Source organism: Podarcis bocagei (assembly GCF_964188305.1).
Source record: "Podarcis bocagei genome assembly, chromosome: 6".
Lineage (NCBI taxonomy): Eukaryota > Metazoa > Chordata > Lepidosauria > Squamata > Lacertidae > Podarcis > Podarcis bocagei.
The window spans coordinates 26,489,350-26,506,252 of record NC_138130.1 but is presented as its reverse complement, the minus strand read 5'-3'; the positions used below and the strand labels follow the sequence as shown (position 1 = coordinate 26,506,252).

At 43.7% G+C, this 16,903-nt stretch overlaps 1 protein-coding gene across 2 annotated transcripts in view; it reads left to right on the top strand.

Moving 5' to 3' along the window:
- Nucleotides 1-717: 717 nt before the first annotated feature.
- ANKRD10 (ankyrin repeat domain 10) overlaps nucleotides 718-16,903 on the top strand; it is a 30,712-nt gene continuing 14,526 nt past the window's right edge. Inside the window, exons 1-3 of one of the 2 annotated variants that reach the window (XM_081198508.1) lie at nucleotides 718-1,085; nucleotides 6,433-6,585; nucleotides 7,717-7,808. In XM_081198508.1, the coding sequence (XP_081054634.1) occupies nucleotides 885-1,085; nucleotides 6,433-6,585; nucleotides 7,717-7,808 (446 nt within the window). In that variant the 5' untranslated portion in view covers nucleotides 718-884. The remainder of the gene's footprint in view (nucleotides 1,086-6,432; nucleotides 6,586-7,716; nucleotides 7,809-16,903) is intronic. The other variant, XM_081198509.1, reaches the window with a different exon arrangement.

Sequence of the window (16,903 nt, the reverse complement as noted above, 5' to 3'; positions counted from 1 at the left end):
CTGAATGCTTTCCCATGTAGAACAGTCCCTGCAAATAAAAACCTAGCATATTTGGAAGAGGGATGCTAGCCTAACCATTACCTTCTATGCTGCTACTATTTTTTTATTTTTTTTTACATAAGTAAAAAGTGACCTTTCCCCATCTGGCATGGTGGTGTGCCTCGAGATTTTTTTCATGAAACAAGTGTGCCTTTGCCCAAAAAAGGTTGGGAAACACTGGATTAATAGGCGCTATTCGCTCACGAGGAGGCGGCGCCAGTTTATTTGCATATTCATGAGCTTATTTATTATTCATGAGCTTTCCCGGGGCCCCCCAATATTTTTTATAAGTCCGCGTCCGTGTTCTCTAAGGTGCCTTCCTTTGAGCAATGCTCTCTGCCACTTCCCCATTTTAAGAGTACAATCCCCAATGGTGTTTAGGGAAACCCAGCAAGATGTATAAATAGTAAAATAAAATAATAATAATCATCATCATCATCACTCAGAAGTGAGCCCAGCTAAACTCAACGGTGGTTCCCCTCTGGTAAACTCAAATGGAGGACGACAGGGGGAGGGGATGGAAGGAGCGAATTAGATGAATCGGACTCAGAACCGAGGTGGCTGATATTAACAGCGCTTTTCCTGACGCCGCTCGAGCCTTCTTTACCTCAGCGCGCAGAAGGCCCACTAGCGCCGCGCCGTCGGGGCCTGGCCAAAGCGCCCGCCTCTCGTAGGGGGCGGAGCCCCTTCAGGCCCGCCTTGCTTCCTTTGTGTTCACGGCTTCCACACAGCAGCGGCGGCAGTCGGCGGGGCTGTTTGCACGGCGGCTTCTACCTCGCCACCACCCGCCTTCTTTTGCCGGGCGCCTTTGGTTCTCCCGTAGCTCGAGCACCGCCGCCGCCGCCATGTCGCTGGGATCCGGCCCGGAGGCGGGTTTCTCCAGCGAGGAGCTGCTGACCCTGCGCTTCCCTCTGCACCGCGCTTGCCGCGACGGGGACCTGCCGGCTTTGTGCTCCCTTTTGCAGAGCGCGCCCCGAGAGAACCTGGCAGCCGAGGACTCCTTCTACGGGTGGACGCCCATCCACTGGGCCGCGCATTTCGGAAAGGTATGGCGGGGGGGAGAGAGACCAAAGGCAGGGGGACCGTTTCCTCAGGCGGCGCCAGGCCGTCTGGAGGTTCTACGCCTCGAGCTGCTGGCGAGGAGCAACGGCCGGTGGGCGCGCGCCGGCGCCATCTTAGAGCGCTTCTCCCGCCTTGTTCGCGCCTTGTTCGCGGTTGCCGCCATTCCGCGCGCGCTCGTGTCTTTGTTAGAATAAGAATAATAATTTAAAAAATTAAAACCAAAAACCCTCCCACGCCGTTAACTTCCTCTCGGGGTGGTATTGGAGAGGGATAAGAAGGTGCCTTGGGAAGGGGGGAGTGGCGCGCGGCACTTGCTCGCGGTCTGTCAGCGCAGGCGAGGTGGCGCCGTTAGCCGGCCTTTGTGGGCCCCCCCTTTTATATATTTAAATAATAACGAGCCGAGAGCGATGAATTAGCAAATCCCGGAGGCGAGCAGCATTAGCCTGTTATTAGGCGCTCTCTGAGCGACCTCGTAGGCGGCAGCCTCGGGAGTGTGAAGCGTTTCTACCCGGCCTTTTGCCTCAGCCGGCGCTTTGCGAATCTGTGGCTCTCGAGCCTTATATTTTTAACCTTCCGTGGGGATCGTCGGATCGTGGAGTTGGAAGAGAACCCCCCCCCCAACACGGTCATCTAGTCCAACCCCCCCCCCCGCTGTGCAGGCGTCTCAGCTGTGGCTTCGAATACTTACTATTATTTATTTATTTATTGAATGTATATACCGCCCGATACCCGGAGGTGGGCGGTTCACAGAACAAAATTAAAATATAAAACCACAACATACAGTACATATAATCAAAATAAAAACAACAACCCAATAACCCCCCCAAAACCCCACATTTTGAAAGAGAATAGGAAGCACTGAGAGATGTAGGAAGGCATGAACTCTCTGTACCTAAGGGAACGCCTAAGAACAACACTCTTAAGCCCATTGCTACATATCTTGCTGTCAAGGGGACGGAGGTGTTTTTTTCCCCCTGGGTGAAGCAGGCGTTCCCATTAGCGTTGTAAGTTACTAGTAAGAACCTGCTATGGATCGGGAGTATTCCTGTTCAGGATGGTTAGTGAACGCTCACATTTGGTTGCTTCAGCCACTTTCCTCCCTTCTTGAACCCGATAATGTAAGCAAGCCAGGAACACATAAAAGTATTTGTGTTTCTTTGATTATTATACACAACTTCCCGCTTTTATTGTTGCAAGTCTTCCCTTGATGCTGCTGTACTACAGTTCCCACCATTTCTAACCATTAGCCTTGCTGGCTGAAGCTGATGGAAGTTGGAATCCAGCATCATCTGAAGGGCTGCAGTGGTTCCCCACCTATATGTCATACTTGTCCAGTATTTATTTGTGCATGGTCTTTGGTTGCTATGCAGAGCTGTGGTGTTTGCCCTAGTACAACAGAGCTATAGTCGCAACCTTCTTTCCATATTCTGCCCCTTTCCATCAAATGTTGGATTACAAAATCCTCCCCTGTTGAATCAAATTCAGAAGAGGAGAGGGCCCCTGCGTCTTGGGATAATTGTGTGGAAGAGATCTCAGCAAGTTCTACACAACTATTAAAGGAGTGTTGCCGTTTTCTACGTCTGGCTACCCGAATTCTGAATCACAGTTGACCTCCTCCCTCTCTTATCTTAGAGAGAACAGAACTACACCCACTGCTAGATTCCACTTCTGCCTGTTTTCCAGTAGTTATCCTTTGTGCTACCCATGGGATTGGTTAGAGGTGCTCTTAAGTTCATTGTAAAAACCTAATCTCACCTTTCCACTTTGGTTTGCCACTTGTTATTAAAAACTCTGTCAGCCACCTGTTTGTGATGTTCAAGTTCTTAAACACCTACGCAGTTTGCTCTGACACTGATGTATTTGTTATGGCATCAAAGTTGTTCAGTCCTAAAAGAAAGGGAGTGTTCTGACTCTGCCTATGTTTGGCAACAATAAATCTTACCGCGAAATGATCCTCTGATAGTGGATGAAGATTAACGTAATCAGGATTCTTTCATGTACACTGGTTTTCTTAGCGGTATCAGCGTTTTCTATGGTTCTGATACATTTTTCTGTAGAGCCCTATCAAAACATATAACTATTTTCTGTGGGCCTACTACTCTTAGTAGAATTTAGTTGGATGCAACCCGAAGAATAGTCAATTGTTAAAAATAAAATTCCTTTGTGAGTGTAAGCAAGTACAAACAACTTTATAAACTGACACAGCATGCCAAGTTTCTGCTCCTAAATTATTGCAGCTTCTGTTTCCTTTCTCCCACTCTTGTAATGTTTCTTTTTCCTCATCTCTCATTTTGTCATCTTCTAGTGTTTGCCAAGAAGATGAAACCCTAGGATATTATTAGGTGCCAGGCAAAAACATTTGTCTTCTCCTAGGCCTTTGTTGAATTAATGTATGTATGTTCTTTCAATGGGAGGGGGAGAGCGCGTTTTTGTTTGTTGCTATGTAACATACTTTTGTGTTTTTGTATTGTAAACTGCCCTATCATCCTCGGAAAAGGATGGTATATGAAGTAGTAGCAAATAAATAAATAAGAGGAAATAAACAGTATGTCGTGCTTTTAGCCTAATTACTCCCTGTGTAAGACATTTCTCTGTGATCTTATTTGGAAACATGTTAACAGCACTAACTGGCAACAATTATCAGTTTGCATACCAAAGCAAAGTATGTGTTTACTAAATTACTTTCCCCCAAAGTAGGGTGGATAAAAATAGATTTTAATAGGGCTTATTATAATAACAGTGCAACTGAAACCCCTTCTGCACCAGGCAGGGATGGGTTGGATTGGGTAGAGGAGTCCCTCAGCCAGGCCTTCCGGCCTCTGCCTGTGAAGTGACACTGCCATCATTCTAGTGGCATGGAGTTCCCATTTCTGCCTGCAGAACACAAAGGCAGGTAAAAGTGCCACCAGTGGAATGTTTAGACAGCCTACAAAAAGACTGACAATGGACCAGGAGGGGGGGTTGAGCCCCACAGGGGGATCTGCTGGATCTGAAGCCAGCCCCCACTACGATCACATTACGGCATGGGTCAGCAAACTAAGGCCCAGGGGCCAGATCCAGCCCAATTACCTTCTGGATCTGGCCTGCGGACGGTCTGGGAATTGTGGGTGTGGGGATTCTGATCATTCAGGTTGCGCCATTCCCACCCCCTCACACACGCCGCAGTGCTGCCTCCTCCCTCCATCCACCTGGCTTCTCCCCGCCCTGCCTAGAGAAGGAAGGGGGCTGGGCTTTGTTGAGCTGCAGATGGCTGAGCGCCATTTTAAGCAGCCCCTCTACAGAGCCAGCCCTTTTGCACTGCTCATCATCCCGCCACTCATCCCTCCGCCACCCCTGCTGCTCGCAAGGCACAGGTAAGCAGCCACTGGGGCTCGTCCAGCGCTGTGGAGAAGGGAGGGTTGGGTCAGGTTGTTGTTGTTTTTTTCCAAAATATAGTCTGGCCTCCCACAAGGTCTGAGGGACAGTGGTTCGGCCTCCTGCGCAAAAAGTTTGCTGACCCCTGCATTATACCATTGAGCCCAGTGCAGGCCCAATTGCTGTGTCAGCTGCAGGCTTTCAGAAGGTTATAATATGCAGTAGCATTCTGTTGCAGATTCTACTTCTAAATGTATTAACTATATTTTGTTCCAGAGGCTAGAAGTCTTTGCAATTTGCTCATAAGCTGTAGTTATTAAAACTTTTATCTGCTGCACATGTGCAGGTTTTTTAAATGTACATTTTAAAGGAAACTATGAACCTGTCCAATAACCATTGGTCTACTTTTTCTGAAAAGTTTTATGTATTTAATCATTGAATAACTGGTCTTGGTTGCTTATGTACAAAGAACAGTACCCCCCCCCATGTTTCTGCCCACCCTTTTTGAAAGAGCATACAGTCCTATAAAACATTTGTGGAGTTGTAGTGGATCACACACACCAGGCTCTGATAGCATTAGTTAGAAATCAACATGCCCTGGGATCCATTATGATGAAGGGCAGGTTCGATATATATTAGTGTTAACATACACTTCATTTAGAAAGTACCTTAAGTGTAATGGCAATCAAATTACTCTTGATTAAAAGGAGAAATCAAATGTCTGTCTATAATGGTTCGTGTTTGGCTCTTTTTGCATTGCTTCAGTTTCTGCAGTGTGGGGAAAAAAAGCAAAGATGGCACTAACAAAGCAGACAAGACCAACCTATGAAGCGTGGAAAATGGTAGAAACGGAATTGATGTACTTTAAAGAATTGGCAGGCTCAAATTATTGTTTAGAATGTCTTATTACCCTAGAACACAGGTGCAGATGTGGCTGCCAGTGCACAACTGGGAGACTTAAAGTGTGTTCCTGATTGGCAGTGACAGCAAGCCTCCCTTGCCAAAGTGTAGCCAGCTTATTGGCAGTGAGAGCAACCCAGCTGGAATCAGCTGTGCTGCTGAGTCTCTCACCTAAGCACATACCAGCTGGCAGATGCTCACTTCTAGCTTCCTGGAATCTGCAGCACTGCTAACTTCCACATGATGAATTCAATAGTACAGCCAAGTGGAGCTGGAACTGAGCACTGCCAGTTGGTAGGTGCTCAGTTAAAGTTCAATTTTTCTGCAGAAGTCAGCTCTAGATAGCTCTGCTCAACTCTTTGAAGTGCTGCCATCGCCTGATGATGTGCCGTTCAATGATTGACAGGTGTCGTCCCCCCCCCCAAAAAAAACCCTGTCAAGTTTGGCCCACAAGGGGTATGAGGAATAAGGTTCTGTCCTACCAGCCAGATCTAGCTTCCCATCCCTGGCCCTAGGGGAATTTCAACAGCATTAAAACTAACATACACACCATAATCAAACACAAAAACAATATTTGGTAATTTCAAATTTCCTTTCATATATATCTGCCTACATATATATTTGCATTCTTTTGGCTTTAAAAAATGCTCATTCAAATATTGCCTTCTCTTGGTGACCTTTTATCTAGTTTGGAAATGAGTATTCTGTGGCTACTGTTTTTACTGAGTCCCTCCTTGGTGGCAACCTTTTCAACTCTTTCCTGGGAGTAATATTGCTTTTGAGTAAACATGTATAGAATTCCTCTGTAAATTTCATAAATACGTAAAATAGTCTGATTTCACATGCAAACTTATAGCAACTTAGGGTATATATTTTATGTTATGTTCTTGTAATGAAAAACCATGGCTTATTTTTATATCTGAGAAGCTTTATGGTGAACAGGAATTGGCCACAGATTCTTTTAACTGTTTATGTGATATCAGGTTAAGACAATGAGCTGTTTATATGACACCAGGTTAATACAGTGATGTGTATAATTAAACATGTGCTTTTTCTGTTCTTTGTTTCTTTCTAAAGCTGGACTGTTTAATGCAGTTAGTGAGAGCGGGAGCTACTGTTAATGCCTGTACAACACGTCATGCCCAAACACCAGCCCATATTGCTGCTTTCGGAGGACATCCTCAGTGCCTCATCTGGTTAATTCAATCAGGAGCCAACATAAACAAACAGGTATTGATTTGGGTTTTCCCCCTCTAATCTTAGGCTGTAATTGTCAAACTACTGTACACTCATAAGATTTTTCAAGTTTGTGACTCACGTTGTTTGAATATATCCTTAAGAGAGGTATTTCAGTATCCTGGATAAGCTGTCTCTGTGGATTTGCTCCTGCTTGAATGACCTATTTCAGAAGGTGATGCTGAGGATCATTACTGCACCAGCCCATGGTTGTCATCTCCCGTGCCATTCAATACCGGCATCAAATGGTTAGGACGTGTTATCTGGCATGGGCTGAGGTGTCATCAATCTGCAGATGACACCAAGCTATACACATCCTTTTACATCATATCCATGTGACACAGTGGTGTTGTAAACTACTACAGTCCATGGTTATGGACTGGACGAGGGCTGAAATAGAGACTCAGTCTAGACAAAATAAAGATATTGTGAATGGGCAATATTCTCATGATCTTCAACTTGTTTTGGATGGGGTTTCACTTCCTCTAAAGCAGTGATGGCCAAACTTTGCCCTCTAGCTGTTTTTGGACTCCAACTCCCATCATCCCTAGCTAACAGGACCAGTGGTCAGGGATGATGGGAATTGTCGTCCCAAAACAGCTGGAGGGCCAAGTTTGACCATCACTGCTCTAAAGGATCAGGTTTGTAGCTTGGAGGTGCTCCAGCTGCCTCACTTTTGAGGTACAGGTGACCCCAGTGAATTAAAGTGTCTTTTATCCTCTTCATTTGACATGCAAACTGTGGTGCTGTCAAGACAGAGAGAGGTGGAAATTTTAGCTTGTCCAAAATAAGTGGTAGAAAGTTGATGCTTCAAGACACCTGGTGTTCTTTGAAGCTGTAGTTTTATTTACGTATTGTTTAAATATATATACTGCTTTTCAGGTATTAAAAAAATAGTCATCATAGGCCGTATCAGCTGGGGGTTGATGATATGTAGCTAATAATCTTTGGAGGTCTACATGACTCATATTCTACCTGCCTCTGGTCAAATATTTGCACATCTGTCCTATAGTCAGTCCAAGTTGCTTTGCTAATCTGTCATTACCCATTTTTTGTCTTCAGTCCAAGAATTCTTAGCTTAACCTATACATATTTTGTATTAATCTGCTATATATTTCCCCCCAGGATTATGGTGGTGAAACTCCTATTCACAAAGCAGCCCGGTCTGGTAGTATGGAGTCCATAAGTGCCCTTGTGGCTCACGGAGCTCAAATAGAGTAAGTAAGGTTTGGAGATATTTTGAGTAGTTGTGTGTCTAGTTAACTAACATAGAGCAGTAAACTCAGGTATTAACTGAGAAACGCAGAACAACAGGCAACTAACTAATGGAGATGATTTCAATTAGACATGTTGAATTATGCTAAGTATTGTACCTTTAACATGTCTTGTAACTTTACACATTTTACCGTGCAATCCTATACACATTTACTCAGAAGTAAGTTCCACTGTATTCAGTGGCCTTTTACTCCCATGCAAGTGTGCATAGCATTGCAGCCAAAAGTGAAATCAATGTCTGTCATCCATGAAAGAGTGCATTTTTAAGTTAACACTATTAATTGCACTTTGTAGAATAAGCTATTAAGAGCCTATAGCTATATTTAAAATATGACAGACCAATTAGTTATTTGTTAGAATAGAATTTTAGGTATGCACATTAGTAGGATTGGTAGTGTTTCATAGTAAGTTCTGTTCTTGCACTTTTAACTTTTTCTTTAAAGGTACTGTGTTCTTCAAAACATTCAGAAAATCTCACAAACAATGGCAACATACCGCATGGACAAATTGGATGCACTGTTCACTAGAACTGTTGAGTATAAGCTGTAAGGCTTATAATATAAATGATGTTAGCTTTTTCTCTTACAGCTAGTTTTAGTCTTTAAATAGTACTTTGTATCTTAATCTGAAGTATAAACTTTTCTTTTAGTACAATAAGAGTTTGGTGCTTGTTTAACCCTTTGGTTTCCATTTATTAAATCGGCTAATACTGAAACTCAATAGAGAGATACCTTAAATCCTCTTACACATTTTATAAGTTATTCAACATAATGGTCTTGCTCAAAAGGTGTATATATCTCATAGGTCTTCCATTGAATTATTCTAATAAAATCTTTAGACCTGTCCAAAATCTTTGGTCTTACCTGAAACTTGGTAAGTTTTCTCTCTCGCCCCCCCCCCCCCCGGTCTATACCCTTTTTAAAACATGAAATATTCTACTGAAGTTTTCAAATGCGGATGCCTAAATAGAGCCACATCTCAAATGGACAAAAATTTATCTTAAATAGAAAACCTGACAATAAAAAATGGAGATAGCAGGAAGATATAGAACTTACTGTGCAAGATAAGTTGTTTGAAGTAATGCTTGGGGAAAATAAAATAAGACCTATATAAAGTAATATTACTGTATTTTGTAAGGACTGTGTTTCAGAATATAGTTGCTGTTAAATATTTATATTTGCTGTACTTTCAGACATTACATAGCAAGCAGAGCACTTACTAGCACTCATTGTTCATGCCAACTTAATACGTTTAGTTTTTCTCTGGCCTTTTCCTTTGTTGGTTTCTCCATTAGGCCCACAATCTTGACTCCATAGAATCATAGAATTGTAGAGGTGGAAGGGACCCCAAGGGTCATCTAGTCCAACCCCCCTGCAATGCAGGAATTTCAACACTCGGTCCCCAGTTATCAAATCATCAGTGATTTGTGATAAATGGCAACATGCAAGTAACTTTTGAGTATGAGCAAAGTGTCTGTTCTTACCAAATGATTTATTTAAAAAGTAGATTTTCTAACACAAAAGAACCTCAACAGATAAGACATGAGACTCATGTAGATTAATTTGTAAAAATCATTCCAGGCTCCAATTTTCTATCCCCTTTTGTCACAGAATATACGTTCATTCTGTCTGGGTTTTGACCATTGGTGACCCCTTAGTACAAAGCACCTTGAGTTTCCTACATGCTATGTACACACCTGCTCATCTCAGGGAGCAGTTCTTTAGAACAATGGTGTTTGGTAACAACCAGCTTTGTGTTTGGCAAGCATGGGAATATATGGAATTAAATTGTTTCAATAATGTGATATCTGAAAGTACTAAAACTTCCAAATATGCAAAGCAGCCATTTTTTTAATCAAACATTAATTTGATGCCTACTGTCATAATAATAAATTTACTGATCTACCTGCGAACATTTCAATTTGCTTTTGTTGTGGCAGTAGTAATGCAAACCATTTTTATAGTATCATAAACATGCCAGGCATTACGTAAGCAAGATTCGTGTTGGGCATATAAGGAGCTATACATAGGCGGGTGGTTGAAAAAAACTCATGAGCACTACTAGAACAATATGAGGGTTTCAGTTCTAGTTTTCAGATCTAGATGTTGAAAATAAAGATGTTCTCATTAGTTACTGCAAGGTAATTGGCAATATAGGTATCCGCTTTGAAAACTGAAGTTTAAAAGGTGGTCATGTTGCACAAGATAATAAGTGAGTTTTAAAAAATAACACACTCCATACTTCTTGCCTAACTTTGTTCTGATCACAAATATTCAGTAATGCTATTCAAAATAGCTTTTGCAATGTGTAAATTGTATTATGATATATCAGTAGAATCCGTCCACTGAATTTGACCTTGGTTTTCTATGGAGCTTAGTTTTAACCATACCTAAAATATTGACATTTTAAAAAAAGATTGGACAAAATGCATTTCTAGTATCTTCATATAACTTTGTTTGCATAGGCAGATATATAAATCTGTCATTTTGGAAACGTGGATTAAAAATAGAATACCGTAATGCACATCCACCCTTAGGCCTGAAATGAACACACATCCAAGGCTTCATTCGCTTTTTCATGGTGAGAAATCTTGTAATGTTAAATTCACTTTACAGTGACATTTCATAATTGAAATACTGTTTTAAAGCATGACTATTTTGCTTGCTTTAGCATTTTTATGTTTTACTAATAACATTTTTGCCAGTTTAATTGGGAATGGAAGGCTCTTAGCCTGAAACTTTTAATCAATCCCTATTTTAAAAAAAATAAAAAACACCTAGCAATTCTGAAATAAGGGGATTAAAATAAGAAAGTGTTGCTTTCCCTAATGCTGAAGTTGGATCCCTTGAGTTGTGTATATTTAATAGACAGCAATGTTAAATGTACCCCAGTGGAAAATATTTTGATGTGTTTTGTTGGATTTTACCTTCTCATTTTAGCTGGAGCATATTCTGTGCACTGTATACCCAACAGATATAAACATGGTTGCTCCTTTAACTTTGGTTCAGTGTTCATGGACACAAGAAGAAGGGACGCAGGTGGTCCTAATGTCCTCATATAAATAAAAGGTTTGAGGTGTAACTTTTTAATGTGGATACATAAAGTGACTTGATTTGAGAACTGCATAATGACAAATATTTGTGCATTTTACATATTTAATCTTGTACCAGCGCATGTACAATTTTGGTGCCATGTTTTCTTTTGCCTTTCTGGTGTAACATCAGTGAAAGTCAATAAAAATATATTTTTTAAATCTACATTTTTATAACATAGCTGAAGTATGTGTCTGTAGGTAACTGAGTGTATGTAGCATTAAACAGGAGAAGATCTCTCATCACTTTCCTGCAGTTTCTGTCAAGGTTCTTACATCTTGTATTTCTTCTAGAAATGAAAGACGGTGTATAAATTCTTTTAATTATAACTACAATATATCTTCTGTTCACCACATCTTCAAGTACTTCAAGGTAATTGAAGGATTGCTTCATCTATGTAGACTACTTCAGAGCTGCAACAGTTCAGTTGAGCTGCATTATAAATTTCTGACGAAGGACTATTGGAATCACAAGTTTTCCTTTGTGAACAGCGCTTTGTTAACAGCTTTTAGGTTTTAGCACAAAGATGGTAGAGATGAGATAGGTTAAATTAGCTCAACTCTTGGGTATCCCAGGGAGGAAGAAGAAACACCCTAACCTGTGTGCATATATATATGGCAACAGGTTCCCATAGTCTCACAGGAGAATCCAAAGGGGTCTCGCAGAACAGGAATCCAAGGGGAGAGTACCCCAACCCACAATTTCTACCTAATGCCAAAGCACCACCCATACTCATGGAAAGAAACCAGCTTGCATCTAAATATAAAACCTGCAGCTACGTAATTGTAACAATACAAATTAGATTTAAGATTTCTTTCTGCACAGAATTCTCGAGTCATGAATGTAGTATCTTTCATTGAAAAGTTCATGTGTTCACAACTAGCTGGAGTGGGCTTTGCCAACCACAAGATTGAGTCCAAGACCAAATAGGAATCACTGTGGTCTGCAAAATACTGCTAGCTCGTTACAGTTCTTTTGCTATGAAGCTGACTAACAAGTTTCATTTCTATTAAATAGAAGGCAGAAATGTGCACTATTTGTTCCATTACAAGTGAAGATTTAGGACCATAAATAGATTCAGGGTCCCCAATCTTTTAATCTACATTTATAAACTGAACAGTGTGCCTAGTGTTAGCAAAGTAATTAGAACAAAGGGGACGTTTCCCCTTTTTGATGGATGTGGCAGGACTTAAATTACATCAGCTGTCAAGAATAAGCCAGAAACAAGGTCTGCACAGAGGAGCCATGCCTAATGAGCACAGCAGCTCTTCTCAGTAGGTGAAGCAGTTGTGTCCCCACCTTCCCAAACTGCCTAAGGCTCCTCTACCAGGTCCATCCCAAGTAATCTGAGATTCTCCGGGTGCACCTGTCTTTTCTCCTCCTCCTTCATACCATTCCTGGTCTTGGGAGATCGAGGGAAGGGCTTTCACAGCAGGAGGGAGAGGCACTCTGGCTTCTTCACCAGCCCAACTCATCTCTGGCTCTTGGCTTCCCTCCTCTCCTGCTTCTGATTCTGAACTTCTCTCTGCAACAAACTTTCCCTGTTCACTGAACCCTGTTAGCTTTTCAGCTTCTGACACCACCACCTCCCAGTCTTCTCCCTCTGACCACTCATCATCCTCCCACCACCAATCCCTGAGCTTGAGCCTTCTTCACTTGGGGGTTCCCTAGCTGGTGCATCCCACCATTCTTCTGTGTTCACCCATAGAATCCATGATCTCGATTCTCTTCCTCAATGTATCAGCTTTTGTATTGGTTTGTAGGGAAGATAAGCATATGCAGCCAGTTTCCATCATTCTGCTTACCAGAGGTTGGTTCTGTAAGCATTCACAATATATATTTCATGGGGCTCCCGGGAATCCAAGCCATTCTTTATTTTCCCAATTATATCTTCACTTTACATATGATTTTATGAAGTCTCAAGATTGTCTTCTGTCTCTACATGCACAGCATGAATACACTATACCTGCAGGTTGTAATATATTTTGGTAGGAAGATGAGAAATGTTTGTAATTTTTCCTCTTGTTTGGTTTGTAAAAGTAGACATGAGCAGAGTTGTTACTTAACATCCAGTTCCATAGACCACATTTAATTCAGAAAGGCAGTGTCTTATTAATATTTATTCAACGTACACATTCCAGCGCACTGTAAAAGGCAACCTGTTAAATTTTTGCCTGGATATTAGGTTTTTTTTTAGAAATTGCATTTTAGCTACTACAGAGTGTAGGGCTTGCCGATCAGAAGGTTGGCAGTTCAAATCCCCGCGACGGGGTGAGCTCCCGTTGCTCGGTCCCAGCTCCTGCCAACCTAGCAGTTCGAAAGCATGCCAAAAAGTGCAGGTAGATAAATAGGTACCGCTCTAGCAGGAAGGCAAACGGCGTTTCCGTGCGCTGCTCTGGTTCACCAGAAGCGTCTTAGTCATGCTGGCCACATGACCCGGAAACTGTACGCCGGCTCCCTTGGCCAGTAAAGTGAGATGAGCCCCGCAACCCCAGAGTCGTCCGCGACTGGACCTAACAGGGGTATCTTTACCTTTACCTAACTTTGGTTATTTAAAGCTTGCTAGCTGGTAAGAGAAGGATAGCTCTCGGATCCAAAATGCACAGTAGCTTTTATAAAGAGTAAATGCAGCATTCAGGGTCATCTTCTGTATTTTCCTTTCAGTCTATTTGTAAATGACATTTTACAAATCCAGAATGCTTCAAAATAATTCCTAATTAAGGGGACTGAATTGAACAGCATCTTGCTTTACATAATGTACAAGAAGACTTCTTGTTTCTGTAGTCACTTTGTCAAGATTTAACAGTGCTTGTGTTTTGGCTATGTTTGATATTGCCACCTGAAAAAACTATTTGTCTCATTTAATACACTCCTTGGATGTTTCTTCATCATATTGAAGTACTTGTAAGTACTTGTAAAACCCCACAAGAAAGGGGAACCTTGTAGTTGTTGGGGTTTTTTTGTTTATTCTTCAATCCTAAGCACTTAGGTTACACAGAAAATGCAAGCTTACAAAAATAGTAAATTATAGCTGATTCAGGGTAACATACTAGTGGGCCAAAAGCCCATCTTTTTTATTTTGTGGGGAACCTGAGTGTGAGGGTTTGATTAGCTGCTTGTGCGTGAAAACGTGCTCCCTCAGAGTTTGTGCGCCCCCACAAACCTCCGTGTGTGACGGAGCTCCTCAGACATGTCTGCTCTAGTCACTAGTAGAGTCCGACAGTGGCTGTCTGCGGAAGCGTTTCCAGCAAAGAAGTTCCTTAACGGAAACGCGTCTCCTGGACTCACGGCGTGACAGTTTCCTGCGAGGTATGGGTCTCCCTATGGGAGACTCCGATACCTCCCCACTGTTCTCGCTGGAAGCCTCCCTGAGCCCTCCCTCCTGCTCGCATTCCCTCAGAGACCCACTCCTCCCCCTGCTGGTCCCTGCTTCAGCAGTTGAGTCTCTTTCATCCTGCCTGAGTCCCTCCACCACCTGATGCTCTGATGGCAGTTCCCTGACATCCACCTCCCCTCCAGGGCCCCCCTCACCCCCTCCCAATTCCTCCCCCCTGGGAGGTGAAGGGCTAAAACCCCGAAACGAATCTTCCTCATCTTCTGACGTCTCGAACAATTCTCTCCATCGATCGTCGTCCTGGCCAGCTGAATCCTCCTCCTCTTCAGAATCTGGGAACCCCTCCAACTCCTCTTCCTCGTCGGTGGTGGCAAAGTATTCCCTTCGGAACCTCGCTACAGGCTGAGGTTTACGTGGGAACCTCTGATGAAAAGTCTCTATTAAAACCTCGTCATTGACATCCTCTGCCCTAACCCAGGTGTTTTCCGACTCCGGTTCCCCTTCCCACATTACCAAATACTCTACTTGATCTCCCTTCCACCTGGAATCGAGGATCTCCGCTACATGGTAGCTGTGTTCCTTCTCCTCCATTGCTGGTCCCCTAGTGACCCTCCCCTCACTGTCTCCTCTATACGGTGACAGCAACGACCTGTGAAAAACTGGGTGCAGCTTCATGTGGTTCGGTAACCGGAGCCTGAAAGCCACTGGATTGACCTGCTGTATGACTTCAAACGGACCCAGCCTTTTGGGTCTTAATTTCTTACAACCTCCTTTGAATGGCAACCCTTGGGTTGACAGCCACACCTGGTCCCCCACCCTGATGCTTTCACCTTCCCTTCTGTTTTTGTCTGCTTGCCTCTTATATTCCTCCTTAGCCCTGTTTAAGTTGAGTTGGAGCTGGCGATGGATCGCTTCCATTTCTTCCACGAACTGTTCTGCAGCTGGAACGCTCCAGTTCTCCCCCTCCCCCCCTGGGAAGGCTCTGGGATGGCACCCGTGATTAGCCAAAAAGGGGCTCATCCCCGTGGACACGTTCTCTGCATTGTTGTAGGCAAATTCTGCCAACGCCAGCTTCTCCACCCAATCATTCTCTCTGTCATTAACATAACACCTCAAATATTGTTGGAGAACCCCATTTGCTCTTTCCGCCTGCCCGTTGGTTTCAGGATGACGGGCCGTCGAGAAATTAACCTCTACATGCAGTAAGCTCATGAGCTTCCTCCAGAACCTGGAAGTAAATTGTTTCCCTCGGTCTGAAACCACCCTCAAGGGGGCGCCATGCAACCTAAACACATTCTCTACAAACCATTTGGCGGTTTCTTCTGCTGTAACCGCATGTGAGCAGGCTATGAAGTGGGCCATTTTAGTTAACAGGTCTACTACAACCATGATGGCTGTTTTCCCTCTAGACCTTGGCAGATCAGTCATGAAATCTATTGCCACTGCTTCCCACGGTCTCTCAGGTGTGGGCAGTGGTTCTAATAAACCAGCCGGCGCCTGCCTCTCCCCCTTGGCTCTTTGGCATTGTTCACACCCTCTCACATACTCCCGCACATCTTCCCTGACCTTGGGCCACCAAAATTCCCTGGTAACCAGCCACCTGGTTTTGTGTTGCCCAAAGTGCCCTGCTGTGGGGCTATCGTGCAGCTGCTTGAGTACTTTCTCCCTCAATTCCCCTTCAGGTATATATAACGCTCCCTTATAATACAATGCCCCATTTCTCTCCTCAAAACCACCGGGTTTGTCTTCCTCCCCTCTGAGATCCCTGAGTTTCCCCTGGGCGTATGCATCCTGCACCGTACCCTCTACCAATTCCCTTTGCCCCACCAAAGTCGCCCCACACACCCAGCGGTCCTCTGGAATGATATGGGTTTCTTCGGGTGCTCCCTCCCCCTCCAAATATTCAGGCTTGCGTGAGAGAGCGTCCGCCCTAACATTCTCTGGGCCTGGCACATAACAAATCTCAAAGTTAAATTTGGAGAACTCTTGGGCCCATCTCAACTGCCTTTGGTTGAGCACTCGCGCCGTTCTCCAGTACTCTAGATTTTTATGGTCCGTGCACACTTGCACTTTATGTTGTGCACCAACTAGCAGATGCCTCCATCTCCGGAACGCCTCATGAATAGCAAGCAGTTCTCGGTCGTACACCGTGTAGTTCCTCTCGGATTTGTTCAGCTTCCGCGAGAAGAAGGCACACGGACGCCACTCCGACTCCTCCTTCCCCGGCTGCAGAAGAAGCACCGCCCCTATGGCTCTGTCAGATGCGTCTGTTTCAACCCTTAGCTTCTTTCGTAAATCCACATGCAGAAGTTGTTCTTCAGAGGCGAAGGCCCTTTTCAGTTCCTCAAACGCTCGCCCCGCCTCCGCCGTCCATACAAACTTCTTCTTACTGCTGAGACAGTCAGTGATGGGCGCCGTCAGATGGGCGAAGTTGCGGATGAACTTACGATAAAAGTTTCCAAACCCTAGGAACCTCTGCACATCCTTCTTGGTTTTGGGTGTTTTCCATTCCAGCACTGCCTGTACCTTGCCGGGATCCATGGCCAATCTCTTGTCTGACAGGCGGTACCCCAGGAATTCCACCTCCTTGGTATGGAACCGACACTTCTCC